General features: G+C 45.8%; 1 protein-coding gene across 1 annotated transcript in view; it reads right to left on the reverse strand.

Moving 5' to 3' along the window:
* ACVR2B (activin A receptor type 2B) overlaps positions 1-4,772 on the reverse strand; it is a 105,315-nt gene extending 100,543 nt beyond the window's left edge. Inside the window, exon 1 of the mRNA XM_051611169.1 lies at positions 4,387-4,772. Within this exon, the coding sequence (XP_051467129.1) occupies positions 4,387-4,438 (52 nt within the window). The 5' untranslated portion in view covers positions 4,439-4,772. The remainder of the gene's footprint in view (positions 1-4,386) is intronic.
* Positions 4,773-27,842: the final 23,070 nt, after the last annotated feature.

A 27,842-nucleotide genomic window follows, 5' to 3' on the forward strand; every position in this document is an offset into this window, starting at 1 on the left:
CAGGCACCATGTGGACAAAGCACACAAGGACATACCTTTGCATGGTGCCCAGCCTCAAACCATCTCTTCCACCCACCTCCTTTGCTCTTGACAAATTAAGAGAAACATCCCTTAGTTCCTCCTTTCAACATCTTCTGCAGAGGAACCCATCCCATGGACAGGTATGAAGCAAACCACAGCAGTGGAATTCCTGGCCTGACCCTAACAACAATCCTATTACCAATGCTCCAAAAGCTGCCACTCTTCCATCTGAATCTGTGTCCTGCTAACCAGAACTGGTGAAGCCAGGAGGAAACCCCCCTAGGTTGATCTGCAAGTCGAGGAGGGTGTGCATGATGGGGAAAGGGGGAGATGGTGGAAGGGAGAGAACAAAAATAACCACCAAAAAAAAAAAAAAGTGTGGCTGGACTGTTTCTTTCTTCTCTACCATTTATTCAGCAGCAGAAGGGGAGGTCTACAACTGTTGCGTCACATAAAGCACAGAAAAACCTGACAAGCATGTTTTAGCTGATGGAGACCAGAGTGGACAGGAGGCTGGTGACAGCTCCAGCACGGGGAGTAGGAGACCTCTGCTTTAATTGGCTGCTTCTTGGTATCTCACCAAGCGAGCAGGAGCGATACAGCCTGGACGGCTGCTCAAAGACACAAGAAATGGCAGGAATTTCAGCATAAATACTTTAGTTAACTACCCAGGCTCAGGTTAGACCCTCACCTCGGCCCAGGTGCAGGGATACTGAATGTTTAACCCTGCCTGATCCCCACAAACCTACCCCAAAGGGGAGGTGCAGAAGATGCTCTGAAATAGATCAGAGTGGAAGAAGGGGGGAGCAAAACCACAGGCTGTGCAGGACCTGGAGAGATGTTTATAAATAATGCCACTAAAAATAATACACTGTGCACTCCATCTCTAACATAGCATTTTCTTCTCCACAGAACTGTGACAATGGCTCTCTCTGTGGTATCATTATCTAGATTTGATGACAGATTAAAAAAATATATATCCCAAACACCTGTTCAAGAGTTTTGTGTTTTTAAAGGCCATTGCCATTAACCTTGGGCCATGCACTTCATTGTGTTTAATTAGCAAGCTAATGAAGCCAGTTTTATTCCCTTTCTCAAGCACAGGAGGATAAATACAAGACAGTGAAAGAGGAGACCAGATCCATTTGCAGCACAGTTCATTGCTGCATAGCATTACTTAAACTTGTACCAAAATAAAAGTAATGTAATGGCTCGGGATAACGTGTTAGCAATGCATTCTGCAAGACAAATCCTTTTACACCTTCTGTATTTTCTAAACCTCATAGATTAAAACATGATTTCTGAACATTTGGGCTGCAGAAAATTTGCAAACAAAGGGCTAAAAATGAACATAATGTTTTCCTCAATGAATCCTCAGTATTCCAAAAATTAAGCGTAACAGATTTTTGTGGGTTTTTTGTTTTTTTAAGGAATAGCAGCCCTTGCTTGCTTTGTTACAGTCAGCCAAGGTAGTGATGAGAAGCATCAACAATGGAGGTCAAGCCATTTTCGAAAAGCCCACCACTTTCACACAGTCATAACACGAGCACACACAAAAGACATACTTCAAGCAAAGCCCAATGCTATGAATCCCAGCAGCACAATACAACTTTGGGTATTCAGGGTTGTTTTCTCTCTTTTTTTTTTCTTTTTTTGACTGGGCAGCTTTAGGAAAAACTGGACAATAAAGATCACATTGATAAACACAAGAAAGGCAGAAAAGGCTTTAAAAGAGAAGGAGTGATTTACAGAATTGCTAATGCACTGATTTAATGATTCAAGAGGACCCTTCCAAATAAACAGAATAATATCCATTTTCTGGGGTTTTTTTATTGTATTTTCAGGAGAGGAGAAAAAGTCAGCGTTGGTATGTCCTCTAAGATTATCTTTTTCATAACATGACATCTAGGAAGCTCTGAGGGATCATATTTTTTAAAAAGCAACTGCTTTTTTCCTCCAACTTAGACTTCTAGCACTATATACACACAGCCATAGGAAAAGGTTAAAAAAAAAACCCCACAAATCAAAAAGAAACCCAACCCCATAACCAAAATAAAAACAACAACAAAAAACCCCACCAAACCCGGAAGCCATCTCTTTCATTGAATCACCCGAGATAAAAGGATTCCAAGATATATGGAAAGAAAATACATTGACCATAAATCTCCTTTATGCACATAATAGAATCTTCCAGCCAAGAGAGCTGTTGTGATGATAGCAACGCCGAGCTCCACGAATACTGATGGCACACACACACACACACACCAACACCCCCCACCCCCCCATTGCTTCTTCCAAAATACCTGCTCTTCCTCAGCACTGCTATGTAAATACAAGCCAGCACAACCCCCTTTTCCTAACACACGGAAACAAAGCTGCGTACAAGTGTCCCAGCGACCAGATTAAAAAAAAAAACACACCCAAGCTGGTTTTGCTCACCATCAAATTAATTATTATTAATTTTATTTCCCGCTTTCTTATTATTGCCTGCCCCCCCCAGACACACACACACACCACACCCCTCCCCGAACCTTTCCGCCTCACACTTGCGGTGTGACTTAAGAAAAGAATGAAGCGCTGGCACTGTTTATGATGGCAAAGGCAGGCGGTGGCAGCGCATATTTAATGGGCACTCGGAACAAAGGAAGCCCCGGCTGCAGGAGCGCCCCGGGGCCGGTTCCACCGCCCGCTCCCCCCCGCGCCCTGCCCCGGCCCCACCGGGCAGCCCCTTCCCCCGGGGGCGGGGGCGTGAGGGACACACAAACACACGAGGGGAAACACACACACACCACACACACACACACCCCCCCCTCCTTGTTTTGCAGTACAATGAAGAGCGACGGCAAATCCGACGGGAACTCCCCGGCTGCCCATCGCGGAGCGGGGAAAGGGCACGGCTGCAGCATCGCTGCCTCCCACACCCTGCCCCCGGGCAGCCCTCGGCCACAAACAGCCCCCTCAGCGACCCTCGACACCCACCCACCCTCCCCGCATCCCCCCCCCCGCCCCGGGCTGGGGAATGGAGGGAGCGTAACAAGTTACTGCCCAGCGCAGGGGCGGGGGGCTCAGCCCTTGGGGGGAGGGGAAGGGGGTCGAAGAGCTGTTTGGTAACAAGGTGGGGGGGGTCAGAATTGCTGCCCTCCCGGCTTCTCCTAGAGAGTATGCAGCAATAATAAAAAGGAACGGGAAAAAGATTTATAATAGCAATTTAAAAAAATAATAAACGAAAGCAAGGAGAGAAAGCGCGGAGCGTGGGGATTTCAAGCGTGCCCGCGTTTTCAATGCTTGCCGGGGGTGGTGGGGGGGACTACACAGGGGGTCTTGGCCGCTCCCGCCTCTCCGACAGCCGCGGGATGGAGCACCCTGTGGACCCCCCCTCCTGCCCCGCACTGCGCTGCCCGGGTGCCCCCTCCTGCTCCCCCGGCCATGCCCGTCCAACTTCACCCCGCGTCCCTCGGCAAAACGCGCACCCCGCAAATTGAAGCTGAAGTTTGGGGGTCAGCCCAGTTCCATCCAACCAACGGGCTGAAGAGCGTACAAAATAAACACCCCTCCCCACCGCAAAAGCTTCCTTTCCCAGGGGGGATGCTTCCACAATGTACCCCCGGGGTACCCCCTTTTATTCTCAACTTTCTCCGGGCTCCCCGCAGCGCCAACCAGCCCCAAACAGCTCGTTTCGTGCTAACAGGCAAACCCTGACGGGACCGCGGCGTTCCGGGGGGCTGAGAGACCGGAGGGGGGGGGGGTTCCTTCGGAACTGAGGGGGGTCTCCCCTCCACCCCCACAGGACACACAGCCGCAGCCCGGCAGGAGCGGGACGCACACATGGCCACTACCTGAGCGGTTCCGCACCGCTTCGGAGCAACCCCCAGGTCTCCTTCCTCTGTTCCCAACTTCTCCCCCCAGCCCCTCCGGCTTACACATACCCCACCACACACACACGCACATACACACTCCGGCAGCAGCCGCCAAGAAGTAAATGCCCATTTTTGTAAAGTTTCCTCGATACCGCGCCGTGTTTACATTGCCATTAATTCCCGCAGGCTGCCTGAAGGGAACAAAAAGCAGCACGGGAAGGCTCGTCCTGAGAGCCGGGAGAAAACGGAGGGAGGCGGGTGCAAGGGGAAAAAAAAATAAAAATAATAATAAAAATATATATATAGAGAGAGAGAGAAGAAAAAGAGAAAATACTAAATAAAACAAGGCAGATCGCAGCGGTGGGGTTATTCCCAGTCTGCAGGTTCGCTGGGTGCTCTGCTCTGTTTTGGAAGGTGGCTGCAAAGAACTGCACGGCCCATTCAATTCTGCATTAGGAGAAGCGACCGTAAGCCCGAGCGGGAGGTAAACACGCAGAAATGCACTTACCTGCACAGAAAGTTCCACAAAGCAGGGCGAAAGTCAGCCACGAAGCAATCATATTCCTTTACTTTTTTCTCCTCGAGTGCTCCTCTATCCCCAAGGGAAACAAAAATAAAAATAAAAAGCTCGAGTGAGAGTGAAACAAGGGAGAGGGGGGGAGGGGGGGGGGGGAGAGAAGCGAGGCTCTGCTCTCTCTCCCTCTGTGTCTTAAAAAGAAAAAAAGAAGAAAAAAAATCCTGAACACAAACAAACAAATAAAAAAAAGATTAAAATCGGATTTAATTCCTTCGCAGTTGCAAAATGTATCCAGTGGAGAGGAACAGCCGCGGACGGTTCGACCTGCTCCTGCCTGGCCCCGGCGTTTAGCTCCGAGCTTTCCAAGAGTTTCTTTCCCTGGGCTTTTGTGCTGGGAGCGCGGCGTGCACCACACACCGACTCCCCCTCCTCTTCCCCCTCCTCCTCCTCCTCCTCCTCCTCCTCCCAACCCAGCCCCTCCGGCTCCCCCAGCAGCCGGGGCGAGCGCACACGCTCGCGTGCGCGCACACATACACACCGCCCCCCCTCCCCACACACACACACACACCCCTCTCCTTTCCCCTCCCCTCCCCGCGCAATGCACGCGCAGCCCCGCGCAAGGCACCGCGCAGCCGTGTGCCAGGCGTGCAACGCGCGCGCGCGCCCTCCGCTTCCCCGTGCAACGCACACGCCTTCCCCAGCGCCGGCAGCGAAACTTTGCAAGGTTCCCGACCCCCGCATCCAGGGCGGCTGCGGAGCGGCAGGCAAGGGCCTCCCGCGGAGGAGGCGCGGAGCGGGTGCGGAGGGGCGGTGAGGGGCTGGCGGCGGCGGGCATCGCGGGCTGCGCGGGGTGCGGAGCGAGGGGGAGACGGGAGCGGAGGCTGGGTCGGGAGTTGCCATGTACAGGGAAAGGGAGGGGGGGGAGGAAAACAAGGTGGGAAAAAAAACCCCAGCAAAACCAACAACCGAAAAAAAACAAAACAAAACAAAACACGAGGGGGAGAAGGGGAGGTTTGTTTTGGTGTTTTGTTTTTTTTTTCTGTGGGTTTTTTTTTTTAAATCATTAAAAAAAAAAAAAACCTGAACCGAGTCCAAAATGGCTTCTAAAAAAAAAAGGGAGAAGCCGAAGCGGAGCCAGCCGGGGGAAACCCGGATGTTTGATACAAAGAGGCTGGCGGGGGGCGGAGCGGCGCGGGGGCTCCGCGGCCGCTGAGCGGGGAGCGGCGGTGCCCGTCACGGCCGCGCACCGCCCGCGGGGTGGCCCGGGGTCCGGGGCGGACGGGAGGGGGGGAGAGGGGCTCAGGGGGCTTGGGGCAAGGGGTGGCGGAGCTAAGGGGAGAGGAGCAGGGGGTGGTGAGAGGGGGGATAGGGGCAGGGGGTGCTGGGAGGGCGAGGGCACGGGCTGGTGAGGCAGGAGGGGAGGGTCGGGACGAGGAGTGGCGAGGGAGAGAGGAGGAGGATGGAGGGGCGCAGAATGAAGCCACTGCATCCTCTTGGAGAAAGGAGGTGGCTGCTGGGAAGTCCCCCGTGCCCGCTGCTTTCCCAGAGGAGAGAGCAGTGCAGACCCCCCCCCTCCCCTGGGGGTAGGAATAAACCGTGTCCTTGCAAATAAACCAATCCTTCTCTTTCAGGCTGGGGAGAATGTTTTCCCTGCTTGTGTCCCATCTGCCCCAGAGCCGTCTGCACCCAAAGGAGTCCCTTGAACCCTCGCAGGAGTGATGGCTCAGGGACAATGTCCAAGCTGCCAGGGCTGAAGAGGCACCTCAGCAGAATTAATTTTCAGGCCGTTTCAGGCTTAATAGGGTTTCCTCTATTGCCGGGGTTACAGGAATTGAACTCCCTCTGCAATTTATTTTAATTATAACTAAGTAATACGGCATTAGGGAACACCAAAGGAATCTTAAGGGGAAGGAAGAGGAAGGGAAGATGCTGAAGTTGGGTCATTCCCAAAGCTTTGGGTCTGTGAGGTCCAGTGACTCATCAGGAGAAAAGGCTGCTGCATGGACACTGTGCGCACGGTCGTGAATGGCAGGTCAGCTCCTGCTAATTTGTCTGATGGGGAGTAAGGCTGAAAATATTCCTAAAACCATTTGCCTCTTCCTCTGGAGGGAGATAAGAGTAAATATGAATCATTCTTTTGAAAGTTTGAGAAGCGTTTTGTTCCGAGAAGAAATACGCGAGTTGTTTGGGTTTTTTTTACAGGAAACTTCAGGAGGCTTTTAAAAGAGCTTGGAACCTCTCTGAAGCTGGAAACTTTTTTTAATAGAAGTATAGCACTTACATAACAAGGTCTTAACTTGTAATGGGATTCTTAAATGGAATTGCAAGGCACTGATTAATAGTATCATTCATGGTATCATACCTCATTCATATGTTACTGTAAGCACAGAGGAGTCAAGCATCAGCATGTAGTGGTCACCACTGCAAATAGGAGACTCTTGGGGGAAAGTTACAGCCAGAGCATGCAGTGACAGGCATTGCAATTGGGAAAGCTACAAAAAATGCTCAAGAAAATATTTTTTGAAGTGAAAACCAGCAAAAACGAGCACCTGAAGAGCTGCTGCTGGTCAGGTCTGTGGCACAGAAAAAGTAAGTGGGTAATGTCACCCAGCTAGGCAAACCACAGATGGAAAAGAATGAAGCCCCTCTGGCAAAGGGGTAGGTCAGATTGATCCCTATTCTTTCAAAAAACAAATGTTCACAAGTAGAGTTTGGGTTTGTTGTTTTTTTTTTTAATCTATTATAGAAATACAGAATCATAGAATGCCAGGTTGGAAGGGACCTCAAGGATCATCTGGTCCAACCTTTCTAGGTACTACTATAGTTTGCATGAGATGGCTCAGCACCCTGTCAAGCTGAGACTTGGAGCTGTCCAGTGGGGGGGAATCTACCACTTCCCTTGGGAGACTTGCTTGATTGTCCTCATGGGGAAAAATTAACCTCTCGTGTCCAATTGGAATCTCCACAGAAACAACTTGTGCCCACTACCCCTTATCTTTTCCGTGTGACTCCTTGTAAATAGGGAGTCTCCATCTTCTTGGTAGCCACCCTTTAAGTACTGGAACATGGTAATAGGTCTCCCCTAAGCCTTCTTCTCTCAAGGCTCAACAAACCCAGTAGGCCCTCCTCATATGGCAGGTCCTTCAGTCCTCGAATCATCCTTGTGGCCCTTCTCTGGACACAACACTCCAGGTGTGGTCTGGCAAGTGCCAAGTAGAGCAGAATGATGACTTCTTGATCTCTGCTGGTGATGCCCTTGTTGATGCAGCCAGCATCCTGTTGGCTTTCTCTGCTGCTGTAGCACCCTGTTCACTCATACTAAGCCTGTTATCCACCAGGACCCTCAGGTCCCTTTCCACTTGGCTGCTCTCCAGCCAGGTGGATCCCAGTCTGAACTGCGCTCCTGGGTTATGTGTTCCCTGGTGCAAGACCTTACACTTCTCCCCAGAACTTCATAAGGTTCCTGCTAGTGCACTCCTCCAGCCTGTCTAGGTCATCCTGGAGGGTGGCTCTCCCTTCTGGAGTATCAATCTCTCCACTCACCTTGTTGTCATCAGGAAACTTCATCATGGTACTTTTGATCCCAACATCTAGGTCACTTACGAAGTTGTCAAACAGCATTGGGCCCAGTATCAATTCCTGGGGGACCCACTTGTGACCAGTTGCCAGTTTGAAGCACCCTCTGGGTACGGTCCATCAGCCAGTTCACCACCCACCACCCAGACCACTTGTCAAGGCCATAAGAAGTCAGTTTCCTCAGGAGAAACTCCGTATCAAAAGCTTTGGAGAAGTCCAGGTAGACAATGTCCACCACTCCTGCATCAACTGAGTGGGTTACTTTGTCATAGAAGGCAATCAGGTTTGTCAAGCACGATTTGCCCCTGGTAAATCCATGTTTGCTTTTCCCAATCACGTGCTTCAATTGACTTGTGACAGTCCCCAGGAGGATTTGCTCCATGACTTTCCCACAGACTGAAGTAAGCTAATGGGTCTATAATTACCTGGGTCCTCCTTTGAAACCTTCTTACAGATGGGGGTGACATTAGGCTTCCTCCAATCCTTGGGGACGTTTTCCGAACTCCACAACTTCTCAAAGATCATGGAGGGGAGCTTTGCAACAGCATCAGCAGCTCTCTCAGCACCCTAGGGTAGACCCATCAATTTGTACAGGTCAAGCTCCTGTAAGAGTTGACACACCAACTCTTCCTTCACTGACGGTGGGTCAACCTGGACTTTTGTCCCTGTGGCCTGTGACCTAACAGCACTGGTAAAGACAGGTGAAGAAGGTGTTGAGGACGTCTGCCTTTTCAGAATTGTTGGTGACTCTGTTTAATAGTGGGCTAGTGTTATTCCTCTGTTTCTGCCTTAATCTAGAGGCATCAAGGACTGATTTTTGTCGCTGGACACTTGTGGGAAAAAGCACTGAGAAGGCCACACAGAGTGCAAAAGGAAATGTGAAGTGTTGGTCAAAGGAGAAGTAAATGTCTTGGCCATGGGCTGCAGCAGCTTGGGGTGCTTCAAGAGAAAAGGCAAAAAATGGGTCAATATTTCCTGTAAGGCTGTTTATTTCATTTTAAACCAAATAACAATCAATATTTGTGCTTATTTTATTCAAGGAATAAGTTCATTAACAGCTACCAAGTGGCTGAAGGACAGAGAAGTGCATGGGGCAATAAAATACAACCCCGTGTTTCATTGTACCAGCGTCTCAAGATTAGCTAAAACAGGACAGTTCATCCCAATGAAATGTTAGTCCTGGAGAGCAGGCAGCATGGCTAACTTAGCAATCACTTGGCCTGTATCCCCACCCGGGCTGAAATGCCCCCTGGCCAGTGCTGCTCCTGTTTTTAATCCCTGCACTATGAAGATCCTCCATGTTCTGGTACCTGAATTGGTGCTTTGCAGGCAGAGACCTGGGAGTGCGTTTATCACAGGCCTGTCATTGCTTTTGAGGAAACAGGCCCAGTGCCCCTCAGATGTTGCCCCAAAACCACCCAACAAGGCAGGTGTCTTGTGGCCTTTTTCCCTTGGGTGCTGCAAAGAGCAAACCAACAGAGAGAAGGAGCCAGGACAATTTTATTTATTTTTCATTTGCCTAGAGATAAATGATACCCTGAATGTTCATTTATTAAATTGCAGTCCATCTTGCTTACATTGTTTCACAGGGAGATGTATTCCCTCCTCAAAAGCTAAAATGTTTTCTCTACTTGCAACATAAAAGCCCAGGACTGAGTATTGTCAGTGGAGATAATGTTACAGCCTTAGCAAGATGACACTTAAAAACTTTGTCAGGCTCCAAGAATTTCAGGAATAGCGATGCACAGAGGCAGCAAGTGTTAAGTGCAGGTAGTGCTTGCAAGAAGTGCCCTTACAAGCGGTGTTTTCAAGAGCCTTTTTGTTTCCAGTTATCAGAACTGCACAGCTCAGACCATTTTTAAATAATTATACTTAACAGTTAAAAACCCCTCTCGTACTAAAATAAATTTTAACTGAGATGGTTTTATGCTTTGCAGCCTCATATGACACTCAGTCTTTCTCGTGTGACTGTTGGAACAAGTCAAATTCATGTATTTTGATACCCTGCACGTGATAAAGATACTTGGATCACTTAAGCCTGTACAAAACTGCAGTGCTCGCATGTCATTTATCTTAAAATCCTATTGTAGCTCTTGTGAAACATAATTTCTTCACTGAATGGAAATTTGTACTGACAGAGGTGTTATAAAACATGGAAAATACTGGGGGGAAGGGGACCCAGTGTTTCTTTTATCTCTTCACGTATTCATCAACAAGGATTTATTTTTCAGCTCGGCATTGGCTTGTTGGAGATTACAGAAGTCTGATGCAAATAAAGGGACCCATTTCCAGTCTTTTTAGGCAAAACTTGCATTACTTGGTACAGGTGAGAAATGTGTGTTGTGGCCCCAAGACAGCAAACTGGTTCACAGGCTGCACTTCCCGTATCAGTTCCTAAAGCTGCTTGTAGGAAATCACTCAGCCTAAAGAAACTCCCAGGATCCGAGCCTCTAAGTTCCCATTTCAAAGTGCCTGAAAAAAACAGTTTGTATTCACAACACTGAGTAAATAAATTGTCACTTTAACTACACATTTTATTGTAATTAAGTGCTTCCCAGTAATATCCAACCCACACTGTGAAGTGGTTTCTTAATGTAACAGTAAACGAAGTTTTTGGTTGTGAGCAGAATTTGGAAGCTTTGAAAAGCACAGACCAATTAATACAGCAGGGAGGTGTTTCACACTTCTCAACACGTGGAGAAAGGTGGTTATGCTAAAGAACTTCATCCTTATTTTTAAGAAATCCTGTTGCTGTCAGTGTCTCCCCTGCAGAATTTCCCAGTAGGACTTATACCCAGTGTCAGCCTGTCTCTGCTCCCAGTGGCCTTGCCTAACTAAAGGGAGCCGAGCCGAGGCAGATTTAAACCTTTCCCGGCTTTCTAAGGACTCGCTGCTGTCACCTCCCCTTAACGCAGCTACAGTTAACTTTGCTGGAATTTCTATATTTGAAGCAGCTTGAAATTAGAGCCTGAACTTCCAGACGTGGATGCAGATGGTCTTTGCTACTGTCTGTACGAGCCCTTGGTTTTCGCACTAAAAAAGCCCACCCATGTTGACAAATTTGCCCTTTGAGGTCTGGCTCCGGTGCGGCTGGTAAAAATAGCGACTGATATGGCAGACAGAGTGGGCCCTAAACTCTATGAAGGTATTTTTTATAGCTTTTCTTAGCTCCAGACTAAAGAGCAAGGCATCAGTTGTTGACAGATAGGAGGGAATATACCAAGCAAAGGGATCTGTTACCAAAGATGACCATAAACGTGCAGTTTTACTGTCTTCCAGAATTTGAGCTTTTCCTTTGGTTTTCATTTGTATTTTGATGAAATAGCAGCAACTGGCATGTGTCAGCCAGTGCCAGAGCTGCATGCCAAGGCTTTGTTCAGGTTGGATCTTCAGCATTGCTTTACTTCTCCATGAATTTTGTTAGGACTTCTGGGACGTGGCTCATTATTTTTACCACTGTAACCAGCAGAGTTCTCAAATAATTACTTCCCTTTCAATCTGGGGGAACTTGTCCGGGCTTTTTGGGTGGGGAACTCAATTCCAGGAGGGCTCCAGAGGACAGCTGGTGCTGGATGGTAGCGGTACCGTGAGCCTGTTGCCTTCCCTGCAAACGGAGAATCCAGGCTCTAATCCCTACCCCCAAGTCATGCCAGCTCGCCGGGAACCAGAGCACACCCACGCTCAAGTTGGAGACTTCTGTGCTCAGACAAGGAGGATTACGAACATCATATGACTGATTCTGCAATGACAGTATATGCTGAATTGGTAAAGGACTGCATTTTCTATCTTTTTTTAACCCAGGACATAGCGTCAAAGGTCTGCCTGGTGTTGGAGGTTCCTTTAATGTATTTTCTTCATTGCAATTCACCGTACTGGCTTTGTCTTATGCCCTTGAGCACTACTATGCTTTTTTGTGATGACAAACCAGCACTCATATTCCTCTGAACCACCAGGCTGGGGTGATTCCCCAGCTCACAGAGGGACTTCCCTGAACCTCAGGTGCAAAAGCTGTTGCAAAAGCCAACAACCAGGGGTCAGGGAAAGCAGAGTACTGTAAGTGCACTATGGTGCCAAACTGCAGACATTCATTTTTATGTCCTGCTTTTGAGCTCTCTGCCTCAGTTTCCCTGTAAAATGCAACCACAGCATGGGTGATGCTTAGCTCTCAAAAGTATTTCTCTAACTTCTGAGAGTGCCTTGCAGCAAATTGAAGTCAATGCATCTTAAATGTGGTGGTAGGAAGATGTTTCTACCAGCCGATGTTACTGAACCATTCAAACAGACTACCAAGTGCCACGGCAGCAAAATCCCTTCTGTTTGAAATGTTTAAGACTGCCTGGATGCCTGTCAGGAAAACGTGCTCCCAAATTGGTGGCAGCAATCCTGGACTCACTTCTTGGTGGCAATCCCAGTGACAGGGTCCAGTAATAGGAATCTATCAATTAATCTCTTGCCCTGTGTCCATAAAGTTCTCTGTCCTCCTTTTGTTAAAAGCTAAAGGTAAATAAATATGGGTCCTATCGTCAGATAATTTTGCATGTGTAGAGGTTATCTACAAAACCTCTACATGAGATGGAGAAGCAGAAGGGCAAAAGAAAATCCTCCCATCGTTGGGGCAAGGCTGGCCTGGGAGCTGCTGAGTCCCTGGTCATTCCACTTTGCTTTGTGCAATGCCTGAGGTTGCTGGTACCCTTTGGGGGAGGCAGGCAAAGGGCAAAGTGTTAGACCTCCTCTGAGCTTGGAGGGTGTCCGGACCGGGTTAGGGCAGCCTCGAGTGCTACACTCTTTTGGGTGGCTGCCAGCAGATCCCACAGGGCTTTGCAACACCTTTAAAAAAAAAAAAAAAAAAAAGCCCTTGAATCTGCAGAGTGAGAACAGCATCTTCAGTCATTGCCCTTGGACTGTTCCCTAACCTTATCTGTTTAAGTTACCATCCTCTGTAAAAAATAATAGCAGGTATTTACCCACATTGTCTTCAGCTGTTGATGTTTTGCTTGAAAATGCAATGCAGGTGTTCTAAAGTGCATATGGTGGCTACAGCAGCCTAGAGCCAAGACCTGTCATCTCTCCAGCTCCCTCGCCTTCCTCCCTCCCCAGGTGTTTTGCTGGCAAGAGAACACCTTTCAAATTCCAGTATTTTATTTAAAAAGCCAGACTCAGGGTTTTTAAACTGGTTGAAATTAAGCTTTAACAATGGAAAGGTTCACATGGAGGTGCTGTATCTCTCTTTGAAATGTCTGTGCCTAAGAAAAGCATCCGTATCCTTCCTGCAGCCAGCTGGACTGCACTGGAGGGTTCATTTTCACTGCTCTTACCTGTGGCCTTGTGCCTCCTGACACACTCAAGGCATGTACAGAAGGACCAATAAAACATGTCCTGGAGTGTTTTGTGTATTTTTAGAGTTTGTCCCAGATTATTGGCCTTTGTCCCAGATTTCGGTGGTTAGGGTATAAGAATGCCTGGTGGGGCTGAGTGCATCCTGTGTTGCTCAGGAAGGCTTTAATCAGGAAAAATTCCCTCTCAAAGAAAGCAAATAATTAAGTGTTTGTGGCAAATACTCTACTGCCATTACTAGGAGGTGATAAACACTCCAGACATAGTATAAATAGAGTAAGGCAGCTGCACTAAGCTTTAAAATGCAACATTATTTTGTTATGTGGTATTGAGCAATGGATTGGGCATCACTAGCAAGGTAGTTTTCCTTGTGTCTTTAATGGGACCAGAGATTGTTTTTACACCATAAAGTGTCTGTCTCTGCTGCTCACCGTGGGGAAATGCTGGTACAAATTACCTGGAGGAAACTCATCCCACATACTGGTAGCTGGCAGTGTGCAAGCAGGGAGCTAATGTTGGAAGGGATCTTCAGGTGTCATCCTGTCCATCCTCCTTTGGCAGTGATAATTAGACCCATGTCGTTCCTGCAAAATGTTCATCCAACTTCTTTCTGCTGTAATGGGCACCTCATGGTGCTTCAGGCTCTCTGGACTGCACAAGATTTGCTTGCAGAACATTTTCCCTCCTGCATGTCCTCAGCCTTCCCTGCCCTGCTGCAGTTTGGTCCTTACTGAGCACATGAGGGATGGTTTGCTTCTTTTCTCTCTGCTGCAGCTCTTACACATTGGAAGATTGTCTCTCTTCAGTCCACCAAAGCCAAAACTTGCCATTTCATTTGTCCTTATATTTCTGGCTGTGCAGCATGACCCTTGCTCCTTCCCTTGGGCCATATCTCAGGGGCTGAATTCCCTTAGAGTCATTGAATCATATCATAGTTTGGATTGGAAAGGACCTTTAAAGGCCATCTAGTCCAATGCCTCTGCAGGGAGCAGGGACATCTTCAGCTAGATTAAGTTGCTCAGAGCTCCATCCAGCCTGATCTTGAACTTTTCCATGGATGGGGCATCTACTGCCTCTCTGGGCAACCTGTTCCAGTGTTTCATCACCTTCATTGTAAAAAAATGTCTTCCTTATATCTAGTCAAAACTTCCCCTCTTTTTAATTTAAAACTGTTACCCCTTGTCATATTGCAACAGGCCTTTTTGCCTCACAACATTCACCACAGCTTCCATGGTTGCTGTAGTCCTAGAGTCCCAATGCCACCATCTCTGGCCTTGTGCTCCTCTGCTCTGGGGGACTTCTCTCAATTCAGCCTTCCCAGTCACGGTACAGGTCTTGGGGTTGTTGAAGGGATCCCTTATGGGCTCATCCAAGCAATTTCTGGGATTAATAGGCTTCCACCTTAGTCTTACTTCTTTACCTTCCTATCAACTGCTTCTTGCCCAGCTGCCCTAATGCCCTTTCTCAGACTATTTTCTTAGCTTCCTAGCATAGAGCAAGCCACATGTCAGGAAAAGTACAAAGTATAAAAACTATTCTGTTAAGAATCCAACCACTGGTCCATCAATTTTGTACAGACAGGAGTGATGTTGCCGACACAGATGCAAGTGAAGTCTTGCTGCACTTGGTCTTGCCTGTGAGAAGAACCTGCTTTCCTTCTCAGCACTTCCTGGCGTTCAACTCTTGGACATTTTGGCATATTATCAGTGATAAATGTATTCACAAGTGAAAGCAGCCAGCCCTGCAGGCTGTGATGCCAGGGTATTGTGGGTTCCTGGCATGGGCAGTGTCTCTCCATGGATTGCAGAAGAAAGAGACAGAAATATGCTTTTGTAGCCAGTCTCAAGTTTTTATCTGATTGTAGGTGCCTTTGTGTTCACTAAATTGGGATTAGGTCCTTTGGAAAGAAGGCTGCACTTGACTTTCCTGGCACCTTATCCACTCAGCCTCCCTTGCTCCCAAAGGTCTTTATTTTTTCAGCAACTTCCATTCATTTGTGTTGAGAATCAGGAATTAGAAGCAGGGAAATTATCAATAATCCAGCAAGCCCCCAATCTGTTTCCCATTTTTTGTGGCCTATCTGTGCTGTGGGATAGTGCACAGACCCTTAATTGTTCATCTACCATAGTTTAAATGGTTGCAAGTGCCTGCTAACACCAGATTTTACAATAATTCAGTAATAATGGAGAGAGAAGAAAAATGTTTTTTAAAAAACAAGGTTGGCATGGGACAAGGATGAGAAGGGTGAAGAACATATGGCAGAGGCACTGCTTGGGGGTATTTCGGTGGCCCAGGTTCCAGCTCAAGCTTCTTCAGGATCTCTGATAGGCTTTGCTTTACTTATCTCTTAAGTCCTAATCAGAATGGGAACAACGGGCTTTATCCAGAGGAGTAATTAAAATGTTGCACTCCCTGGCAGGGGAGTTAAAATCAATTTCTCAAATACAAGAAGAGGAGCAATTGGCCAGGCTGCTGCCGTGCAGAAAAAGATATAGGGCAGTGATGCTTGGGAGCACAGCAGAAATCCAGAGCTGCAAGACTCCATCAGTCCTCCTGGGATGCCTGTTCAGGGGGGCAAGCTTCAGAAGGCATGGGACAATCTTTCCATTCAACTTGGCAATGGCAGGATCTTGGCTTGAGGACAATTTCCACACCTCAGGAAAGATATGGCTCAGCTGGGAAAAGCCTAAAGAGGTGCAAAAAGAGTGATTGGAGGTGTAGAAAACTTGCCTTTGAGGCAAGGCTGAGAGAGAGAGAAGTGTGTGGTCTGAGGAGAGGACGAGGGTGAGACAACCTCCCAAGGTGAGACAAAGCAAGTTGCCAAATACATGCAAGGCTAATGCAAAGAGGAATGGCACAGTGTGCCCTTGTACCTTCTGTACTTAGGGTGAGTAATGGGCTTCAGCTTCAGCAGGTAAGATGTAGAGAAAAGATTGGGAAAACCTTTCCAGTGCTATGGATAGTTCAGCACAGGGATATTCCCACTGGTTGTTGTGGAACTGTCAGTGCAGGAAGGTGTTAGACAAAGATCTTGCAGGGATGTTTGAGGTGGTGTTGATTATACCAGGGGCCTCTTTAACCAACTTTAGGCTTTATCCAGCTTTCTTTTCCTGTTTCCTCCAGTTGCCAAGGAAATCATTGGAATTCAGCACTTCAGCATTTGGGAAAACCTGCCACAATAGCAATCCTGTTTGCAGGATTGCTCCCTGTTTGCAGTCAGGGAGATTGCAAGAGCAATCCCGTGTGTATTTAGCTGGTGTGCAGCTCCTGGGATTGCAGAGGTACAGAAACAAGCTAAGAAATAAGTGTGCCATAAATGTAGAAGTTGGTTATTCTACAGCATTAAAGACCCATCCAAGGATGTGCTACACATGAGCGGAGCTTTTCCATGTAAAATATTGCAAATCAATCTCAGTTATGTTTAGTGTTTGAGAGGCACAAGGGAAATCTCCTTCAAACCCGCTGACAGTGATCTGTTATCAAGGGAAAAGGAGCAATTAGTGAGCTCTTGGAAAAATGGGGTACATCTCCGTGCTGCCCCAGTCCTCACTGTCTGCTGCTATTGTAGGACACAGATTTCCTGAGAGAAGGATCTGTGCCTTCTTGCTCAGTTAGCTCATATACATCATGTTATATTTGTTAGGAGGCTTGAACAATGAGCAGCAAACACTCCTGTTCCTATTTTAAAAGCATGGAAACTGCAGGACAGAGAAATAAAATGACTAGCACAGGGTTACAGAGCAATTTTATGGCAAGGCTCCCTTGCTCCCAAACCCATGTGCTAGTCTTCAGCTCTTCGTTGACCTTTAATTTTAATCACCTTCCAAGGAAGTCTGTTGGCCTCTTCCAGTTTGCTTCCACGGGAGTCATGCCAGGTATCAAATGAAGTCACTGGGAATATCGATGCAAAAGAAGCCAATATTAGATGCATAGAAAGAACTAATGGAAAGGAAAAAATAGATTTTACAGAAAAAGGAATAAATTCTAGTGCTGCTTCCACAATATCATTCCTCCTTTAATTTGTGCCTGGTCAAAATTAAAAAAAAAATAAAAAATAGATTGCTAATATTAATAGATGAAATGAATCTTGAATTTTATAATAGTGGAGGAAATGAAAGGACCAAAGTAATATTGTGTTGTTAACTGAGATTTTAATAATGATTCTGTCCTCAGTTGGTGCATTTATTCCACAGAAAGTAAATCATTAATGAAGAGGGAGGGAAAACATTTTTATGGTGATGGATTTTTTAAAGAAAAGTTTAATTTTGCTTAACTTCTAGAAACTCCAAAATATTCCTGCAGCTCCAAAACTAAAAGGCAAACATCTTAAAACCTGTCCACAAATCTGGGATTTAGCCAAGTGCCTCAAACTGCCTGGGGCAGGATGGAGTGGTGTCTGTGGCTCCTCTCAGAGAGAGCTAAGGTGAGTAGAAGAGGTAGGTTAGAGGTGTTTGTTTTGATGGGGGGAGGAAGGTCTGAAGATTTGTGGGTGGTTTCTTCACAGAATCATTCTGGTTGGGAAAGACCTTTAAGATCATCAAGTCCAACCATAACCCAATTGCCAACTATTAACCTAACTCTACCAAGTCCAAAGCTTAAACCATGTTCCTAAGCACCACATCTATACATCTCTTAAACACCTCCAGCGATGGAGATTCAGCCATCTCCCTGAGCAGCCTATTCCAGTGCTTAATTACCCTTTCAGCAAAAAAAAATGATAAATTCTAGTATCTAATCTAAACTTCCCCTGGTGCCACTTAAGCCCATTTCCTCTTGTTCTGTCACTTGCCACTTGGGAGAAGAGACCAACTCCTACCTTTTTACAACCTCCTTTCACATAGTTGTAGACAGTGATAAGGTCTCTCAGCGTCCTTTTCTCCAGGCTAAACACCCCCAGTTCCTTTAGACTCTCCTCATAGTTCTTGTGCTCCAAGTTGCAATGTTTGTTGCATTCTCATACCTATTTCTGAATGCATTTGGAGAGCAGTAAGGTCATCATCCTCACCCAAAACCAAAGGAGACCAAACTGGTCTCATCCTACAGTTTCTGTGAACTTCTGCAAGATCTGATTCCACCATGTCCTCTGCAGGGTATGGATGGACTCAGGTAACTCTCAGAGATGTGAGGGTGCTTGATTCCTGGGTGAAGAAAGAGCCAACCAAGGCTAATATGTCCAATGGTGGCTTTTGACCTACTCACCATTATCTTCAACCACCTCCAAGAAGCCCCCCAAAAAGGGCTTCCTGGAGCTGCAGCCCACATCACACCAAGTCCCCAGGTCTGAAATGTCAAACAGAGGGAGGATCACAGTCTCACAACAGTGGGGAAGAAAAGCATCTCTGTAGCTAAGATTTGGTGCCTAAGAAAAAGCAAATATGGAACATACATGCCTGTGTCAGCATGAAGGAGGTGGGGGAGAAGACAAAATTCCCCTGATTCCTTAATGAGCACAGAGCACAGCACCCCAACGATGAATGCAGAAGTTTACAAATTAAATTACATTTTTTGTATTTAAATTATCAAATCAATAAAGAGAAGTAAACATTAAACAATATTATATGAAAGCCTGGAGTGTCACTGCAAAAATGAAGACTATGTAATTAAAAGTACAATGCAATTTATTTTTATATCATTCTTCATTCAAATGAACAAATCTTATTACTTGCACAAAAATGTAAAGCAGGCTGCAAACTAATTCAAAAGATGAAGACAAAGTGGCTATTGAAAAACGTATGTTTCTTGGTCCTTTAGATCTGGCAGCAGTCATGATTTAATATTTTAACTACTGTGATAGGTTACACTGCTGAAGAAAAGTGCATTAATTACTATGGGAAACCTAAAAAAAAATCTAATTAAGAAGAATAAAATCATTCTTATTGACTGGGAAAAAGAAAACTTCGTAAGAGGAAATGAAGGGTGAAAAAACTGAAGACACACGAATATTAATAAATGTGATCTGCATGGGATAGAGAACACGCTTCTGAAGTTGCTGGGGGGTGTGGAGTTGAATCTGGCTGGAGATCATGGTTTGCCACGGCTAAAGCTCTTCTCCAGTGTCTCACCCACTGGAAGTACCTTCTAATGAGCTGCAGCACAGGGAGCTGAGTTTGCTGTCCTTCAGCTCAACATGTCCAGGAATAGCCAGCCCCACTGGCTGTGTCTGAAACAGGCCAAGAGCATGAGATTGCACAGCATTGCTGGGTGTAGTATGGGGAACAAAATAATTATTTTGGTAGTTGATGTCCTTTCTGAAAAATCACAGAGGACACGTGTAAGAAAGCAGCCCTGTGTCCCAAACCATGCAATAGAGAATCACAGAATAACAGAATGGTCACGGTTGGAGAAGACCTCTAAGATCACTGTGTCCAACCATCAACCCCCATCCTCCTCCCAAAAAAAAAGCCCACTAAAGCATTTCCTTATGTGCCTCATCTACACAGTTTTTAAATATATCCAGGGCTGGTAACTCCACCACCTCCCTGGGCAGCCTGTTCCAACTCCTGACTATTCTTTCAGTAAATAAATTCTTCCTAGTATCTAATCTAAACCTCCCCTGGCATAACTTCAGGCCATTTCCTCTAGTCTTATCATCATTTACTTGAGAGAAGAGGCCAACACCCACCTCCCTATCACCTCCTTTCAGGTAGTTGTAGAGAGCACTATGGTCTCCCCTCAGCCTCCTTTTCTTCAGACTAAACAATCACAATTCCCTCAGCCTCTCCTCACAGGACTTGTTCTCTGAACCATTCACCAGCCCTTCTGTTGCTCAAGCAACTCAGTGTCTTTCTTCTAGTGAGGCACCCAGAACTGAACACAGTACTCAAGGTGTGACCTCACCAGTGCCAAGTACAGGGGCACAATCACCTCCCTTCTCCTGCTGGCTACACTATTCCTGATACAAGCCACCATGCTGTTGGCCTTCTTGGCCACCTGGGCACACATACATCATGCCTGGGGACAGCGTGGGGATGAATCACCATGGGCAGATGCAGCTACAGCCCTTTAATGTAACATAAAGGGAACCTTTCCATATGAAATATCCACCACCTTGGTTGTTCAGACCCAGCTAAGGTCAACTTCTGAACTCATTCCTGTGTAGCCACTGTAAGGAAGTGCCTGCACCCCCATCATGTGCCTTCCTGGGATCCCCAGGGATGCGGGGCTGCTTCGGGAGCAAGCACATCTGATAAGTCCAGAAACAGCAGCCAAAAAGTTTAGGGGATATTTGACCATTTATTTCCAGATATGAAACTAGGTGGGACCATGTGTGGTTTTGTCCTTGCCAGGTCTGAATTCTGTGGCTGTGATTTTCAGCTTTCAACCCAGTTTGGAATACAGGTGTGTTTATTTCATGATCTTGAGCATTTTTGTGATGGGAAAACTCTTTTCCGTCCAGCTTTACTGCCCTCATTCCTAAAGATCCCACTGATGTCAACACGTCTGTGGATGTTAAAAAAAAGGAAGAGGATGCCAGAGGGTCAACAGCAACACTAAGTGTTCAAACAAACACATGCAGTTTAATTACTTCAGCTGATATTAGTAGTATTAATGCATTTTTGAGCCAGAAGTTATCCTTTGATTACTTATATTTGCTTCACATATAAAATAGGCTACAGCAATTTGGCCAGTTATCTTGTACTGAATCTATAACTTGTACATCATTAATGTCTTCAAATATGAAAAATTAGTAATATAAATTTTGAACAGCCCTTCCAGGATTACAAATCTTCATCAAAGGCAAGAGGAATTGTCTGAGGAATAAGAACTTCAAGATTCAATTAATACATTCTGTTCCAGAGAGGAAGAAACTCAGGGAAATCTTAGCAACAAATTATGCTGTTACGGGTATATGCTTGCACAGAAAGCCAACTAAGAGGCACTGCACCACCTCAGCTATATTTTGGTGGTATTACTGAAAACCAGAGTTGCACATGTCTTTGCTCAAAGTTAAGCATGTTCTCCTTTCCCACCTTCACCCACAGAAAACAAGGTTGCATAGCAATAAGCATAGGCAGGGATTATTGGAAGGGCTTTGATTGACTGGAGGTTATTTTGCAGCACAGAAACATCCGAGCAGTAATGCCCTTTGATAAGCAAAGAATTTTTATGTTGAACCTTGCAAAACAGACAAGGATTAGTAATCAAAAGTATCACATAGACCATGTGCAAGTATCTACTTAAGGGCTGCAGAAACAGCCTTTAGTTATGAAATGTAGAAATAAGCAAAGATTAAAGTCACCCTTTGAGAGAAAGATAGAAGGGGTTTTATGTGGTAGAATCTGAAGACCATTGTATTTGGACATGCCATACTGTACATGCTCTACTAATCCAGGATCTGTAGATATAAGAACTTTGTATAGTCTAGCCTGAGTTCCTGCACAACCAGCCACCCAGGGCTGATGCAATCCCAACACACAGCTCACATACTGTATTTGAAGTCACGGCTGTGACTCCAGAGTGGGATGAGGGGGTTGGGGCTTGGGGACACATGGAGGGGGCTGGGTCTGTGGGCTGTTGGTCAGAGGTGATAAGATTTAGCTACCTGAGTGTGGAGCTGCTCTGGCATCCCTCAACCTATCCATAACTCTGCAGTACAGGGCACAGAGTGAGCTGCACCAGCAAATGCCTGCAGTGCACAGTAAGCATCAGGACAGGGAAGGTCGTGAGGGCAGTGATGGGATAAGACTCACCTTATTTCTGATACTTACAGAGTTCTCTTCTAGATAAGAGCTGTCACACTAGGCTTCCCAGGCAGCAAGAAGAAGCAAGTGTTTTTATTATGCAATTCATCTGATCTGTTTTAACCATCCACTTTAGGAAGAGATGAATCACCGTAGACTCCATCGACTGTATTGACTGGCTCTCCATTGACTAGCAAGGGAGCCACGGATGACTAGCTCAAGTGCACATTTCTGCTGCAGTTGGGTGAATCTACCAAGTGCTTCGTGCCCATAGTGTAAGACTTGACTGCTCTGAGCAGCTCAGACTGTGGCATTTCAGTCAATAGCTTCTGTGGCGAGCACAGTATTTTTGGAGGAGAGACACCCGTCAGGAGGAGTTTGCAATGTAAACAGACAAAAGAAACAGCGAGTGGGAAATGGGTGCCCTGTAATCACTACAAAATAAATCCCACACCTCCTGCCCTGCATCCCTCAAACCCTGCGTCTCATTTATACTGGGTTTCCATGTCTTCACAGAGAGATTAGTTCAGGTATGAACTAATCATCAGTATGATTAGTGCTGATGATTAGTTCACGAGGATTGCTGTCATCCCTCTCCCTCCAAACCGAAGGCCTCCTGTTGAAGCTGCATCTCATCCCCCTGTGGCTATTGCTGCACTTTATCCTCCGTGCACCAGCCACTTCTGCAAAGGTCTTGGGTCATCAGGATAGAAACTGGCTGGGTCATCAAGAAAGCGTCTGCCTGCAAGAGAGGAAAAAAACCTCATCAGTCTGTAGGAGCGTGTGCCATTAAAAGCAAAAACCAGCCTACACGTGTAAGAGTGGCAGCCTCTACAGCGTGGGGTGTGTCCACACACTTAGCCCCTTGTTTCAGAAACTCCATCTCCCTTTGGCTGCGATCGCTCTCGACTGTTTGCAGTCTGTGTGTGGTGACGTGCATGGAATATTTCTATGAAAATGTGCATTCTTCTTAATAGGTATAGTTTAGGATGATTGTTAGCAGAGCATAAGGCCTTATTGATTGAAAGTGGCATATGGCAAGGATGTATAATGATTCACTTTGGCTGCTAGTTTGAAATCCTATTCACGGGAAAAAAAGCAAAACAAAAAAAAACAAAACAAAAAAAAAGAACCCTCTCTCCTTTGCAGTCAGGCTTCATTCTTTCTTCAGCGTGTTTTTCAAACTGGGCCTTTTTACAAGTGATCCATAGGAAAGATTTCCTGCTCTCCTGGGTGTGTGCTCAAAGCTCTTTTCAGTCCTGCAAGGGCAGGTCACAAGAACAAAAGCTGAAGTTATCATATGCCTTCCTTCAAGGGAAAGGTAGGTTGTCTTGCAGCTCTCTCCTCTAAAACTCTTTTTCAGGGCATTTAGTGGTTATGAAAGGTGGTGGACTCGAAAATCTGATGCACGGGAAATGCCAGAGAGGGGTCCAGCCTGAGCAATGCCTGCCTTCCAGAAACACACTGCCTGGTGGGAGAACGTGTGAATCCCCACCTGCGGCAACAGCCTCGTGGAAATGGTTTTGACATTTTTACCAATTGCATTTTTGAAAGATGAAGCTGCCAATGCTCCCGTGAGCTGCTCTGAAGGTGAGTGCTTCTCTGGATCCAGCTTCTGTTCACCAGCAGGAAAAAAAATGCATGTTCCTACATGGCATTAGCAAATACAGAGTAATTAACCTGAGGTAAAATCCCAGCACAGGCAAAGCAGCCAAAGTATTATACACGTGAACTGACAGAGATAAGTCCTGAGGACCTCATCCATCTTCTGTGTGTGTTAGTAGGTCCAAGAAAAGCTCGGGTTGTCTCACCTGGTTTTCCATGTGCAGACTGACAAGGGAAGTACAGAGCTTCCTGCTGGGTAGAGGTGGCACCTGGTGAGTTCTGAACGCCCTTCTTCCCCATCACTGATACTTCTGTGTTGAACCTCAGGAGAGGTGTCCAGATTTTTTCAGTAGTTCCCAGTGACAGGATATGGTTGTGGAGCCCCCTTCTCTGGAGATATTCAAAACCCACCTAGATGCAGTCCTGAGTAATGTGCTTTAGGGGATTCTGCTTTAGCAGGGGAGTTGGACTCAATCTCTAGAGGTCCCTTCCAACTCTGAGGATTCTGTGATTCTGGACTGAAGGATGACAGCTCAGAGTAACACTGCTCTAGTACTTGTTAGCAAACTCCACTGCAACTGATGTTAATACATATCCCAGCACCCTCTCCCAAACCACTGCCAGGGAGACAGTGCAGGGAAGAGTTCTGTAGGTTGCCTGAGAAAAGATGATCCCATCAACCCACCTCTCGGAGCTCTCTTGCAACCTCCACCATACAGGGAAAAACCTTCAGTGACTGATCCTAACCCACCAGGTGATCAGCTCATCTGGGGAGCTAACTGATGGAGCATGGTCTCTGTCCATTCCTACAGCCCTGCAAACCTCCTTGACCTTTACCTGTGTGATTTAATAGCAGCATGATGTTGGGTGACATCTGGGCTCTTTTCTTGGCAACATCAGCAGGAACAATTCAAATGGCATCCTCCTCACTACCAGAGGTACAGCACTTGTGTTTCCTCACCACTGAATAAAGAGCAGAGCCTTCATATATGTCTGTTCTGGGATTCAATGCTTTCTAGGAATTGCTTACAAAAAATTAAGTAACCCATTTGATTGTCATCCAGAAGCCCTGGCTTGCTCCATGATCTTGCATGATACTTTTTTCCAGGGAGATATTTCTTCAAGATGGTCTCAGGGATTTGCCTGTGGTAGGCAAAACAGGGCTCCCTTGAATAAAATAACTCTGAACAAGCAAATAAACTGAATGCCTTTCATTATACCTGTCACCAGTTTATTTACTCCTCGGCCTCTTTCTGCCATAAAAATCTTGAGTAATTTCAGCCTGCTAAAACATCTGCACTCATTTTCAGAAAATAGCAACAACTGCCAACGGATGAACTCACTATTTTCTCAGAACACCTATTGTTCAGTGCCCGACCCTTATTGTTTCTCATCTCCTGTGAGTGGTTTACAATGAGATCCATTTTATTTACAGTGGAAAGCAAAATATATTGGAGCATATTACCATGCACCTTCTAAAACTGTATCCAACATGCACAGACCACCTTTTCATAGGCTCCAGAAACCATTCTTCAATGAACATTCACAATTTAAGACCTTGTATTCGGACAATGCTTTAGCATCGCTCAACTGGTTTGCTGATTAGGAACCTTTGTAAGAAATTGAGCTGTTGACAGGTGAATAATCTCTGTCCCACAGTGTCTCAGACTTTACTCTTGGTTTGTGGCCAACATCAACTCCCACTGAAGGCCTTTCTTATGTAGTTTTCTAGTGAATGCTTTACATAAGGTCATCACATCTCAGAGATAAACACTGAGAAGCTGAAGCATGTTATTAAGCTTCTTAAAACATTAGAAAGACAATCATTTTGACAGAATAGATGTTAATCACACTTATATAAAAGCTTTTCATCTTCAAAGCAGCTAACCAACATTAATTACACATAATTGGCTTTTCCAGATACGTCATGCAAAATGCTACTTTCATGTCACTTGTCCCTGCTATCTTAGCCAGGAATATGAGAGCAAGCTGTGCCTCTTCGCTGCCGCGTGGCTTCCTGAAGCCACCTGAGGCCTCGTCTTGCCAATCACGAAGGGCAACATTTGAAACAGCAGTTGCACAGAAAACAAGGCACCTCAGGTGAACTGAGAGAGCTGTGAAAAAAACATAATGCCACCCCACTAGGGTGCCTGCAAAGTTGTGTCTCCATTTCCCTGGCAATATCTTCCGAGGAGACTCTTTGAAGCTTTGCTGTTCCCCATGCCAGGGGATGTCCCTGTATTCACTAAGCCCATCCAGGTCCCATACCCACACTGTTGTCCACAAGCACTGCTACTTGCCCAAAATGCCTGGGATGGGCTAGCCAGAAGGTAAGGTGTTCTCTGGACTCCAGCAGCAGCTACATTTGAAAGGGTACAGTGAAAAGAGAAGGGACCACACTTTCCTTAGTAACCTCATCTTCAAGCACTTACCCAAGAAGTTGAAAATTTGAGTCCATTCCTTTCCACTGTCTGAAGAGGTCTAAAACCCTGATCTGCCACCACTCTGTCATGCTTTTCTTGCATGACCTTTTCATTGAAACAGGTGGTACATTCAGCCACAAGCAACTTGAAAAAAATTAAGATTTTTATTCCAATTTACAGCTAATATGAGATAAAAAAAAAAAAAAAGGAAAAAAAAAGTAATTCCTGCCCAGTGAACTGTAAGGATTCAGCTAGGAAGTAGGAGTTCCATGTGTTCTTGGAATAGTTGGCTAATATTCAGGTTCTCTAGTGCTCAGGGCTGAAAGAAAAAGATTTTTTGGAAGCATTAGTCACAAAAAAAAAAATCCACCAAAAATGATAAATCAAGAGTATTTCCTAGAAAAAAAACTAGATCATGGGGAATATTTCCTGGAGATGAGCATTGGATGGATGATTATGTTCACATCAGGCAAGAAGCCAAGCCCAAGTACTCTCTGTGAGCAGTAGCACCACCCAGGTCAGAAGAACAGGACCTCTCCTATCAATCAGAGATCAGTGAAGTTCCTGATAGGTGTCTTTGCTTGTTTGGTTGTCTTTCAGAAGGTAATACTGAAGGTAGTATTATGCTTGTTTTCATACTGAATGTAGAACCATTTACAGGCTGATTATCTCTATCCCTGTTCATATAAGTAGCTAATAGAGCTAAAAAAAGGTGCTCTTAGTTCAATGGCTCATGTTTGGATGAAAGCACCACCTGGCATTCCTGCACTGTGTTGAAGTAAATAAAGGTGCTTTCCCAAAAATCCAGGATTTTCTTAACTTCTATTCTTAGTCCTCAACTTCTGTTCTTAACTCTGGGTGGTTACAAATGCCAGAGCCTGAGTTTCCCATGGAGCTGTTTGGGTCAGGAATAATAAGTTGCAAACCTCTTGAACTGTCTTGCATATTGAAAGACTCTCCATCCTTCATTAGCATTTATTAGAAAGAGGGAAACCTGCATGGTACAGTCAGGATGAGCAGAAAAACAGCCCTGTTGTGCAAGAGAGGAGCCCAGGGACCTACCCTCAAATGATAGGGAGGCAGATTTTCAGAAAAGCATTTAAGTGGCAGGTTCCAGTGCAAGCCATAATTGTGCTCATAAATCAAGAAGATCCTTTACAAATCCCACACAGTGTCACCTGCCCTCGGTAGCTAGAGTGGCTGTTTGTTTTGCAGACAACTTGACAATTTCATTCTCAAGATTATAATTCAGTTAGTGGTAACAGAGTTCTGTCAGACTACTCCCACCCTTGAAGTAAAGTAAATGGTTAAGTGCTTTATTGGTTCAGAGCTAGAAGACTCTCCACCTTGCAGGATTGAGCCCTGTAATCTATTTGTATTTCCTTTTTAACTTCTGCGAGTAACTCCAAACAGGCTGGGAACACTAAGTGCAAAGTTAAGGGAGATGTCTGTGGCAATTTCTGAATGACAAGAGCATTTAAAGGAAATGTCAAGAGTCTGTGGACTGCAAGCTTTTATGTTTCAAGGAGAAATAAGAAGAGAGGAGGGACAATAAATCAAACGCAACAGCTTAGCATGCTCCATCTCTGAGAGTTAACCTCTCAAAAGCCATGTCCCCAACACAGCACAGGCCACACTCCTTTGATCAGGTCCAATATTTTCTGCAAAGGGCTGGAAGCAGCAGGGTGGGCTCCTCCATGTATGCCAGGGGCTGTGTGTACTAAGCTTTGCTTGACATGTGCTATGCATTTATGGGTTAACATCAAACATGAGCTGATTTATAATTTTTAATCAAAAAAGGATTATAACATAATAAATCCTAATAATG

This window comes from Apus apus, chromosome 2, assembly GCF_020740795.1.
Source record: "Apus apus isolate bApuApu2 chromosome 2, bApuApu2.pri.cur, whole genome shotgun sequence".
Taxonomy (NCBI): Eukaryota; Metazoa; Chordata; class Aves; order Apodiformes; family Apodidae; genus Apus; species Apus apus.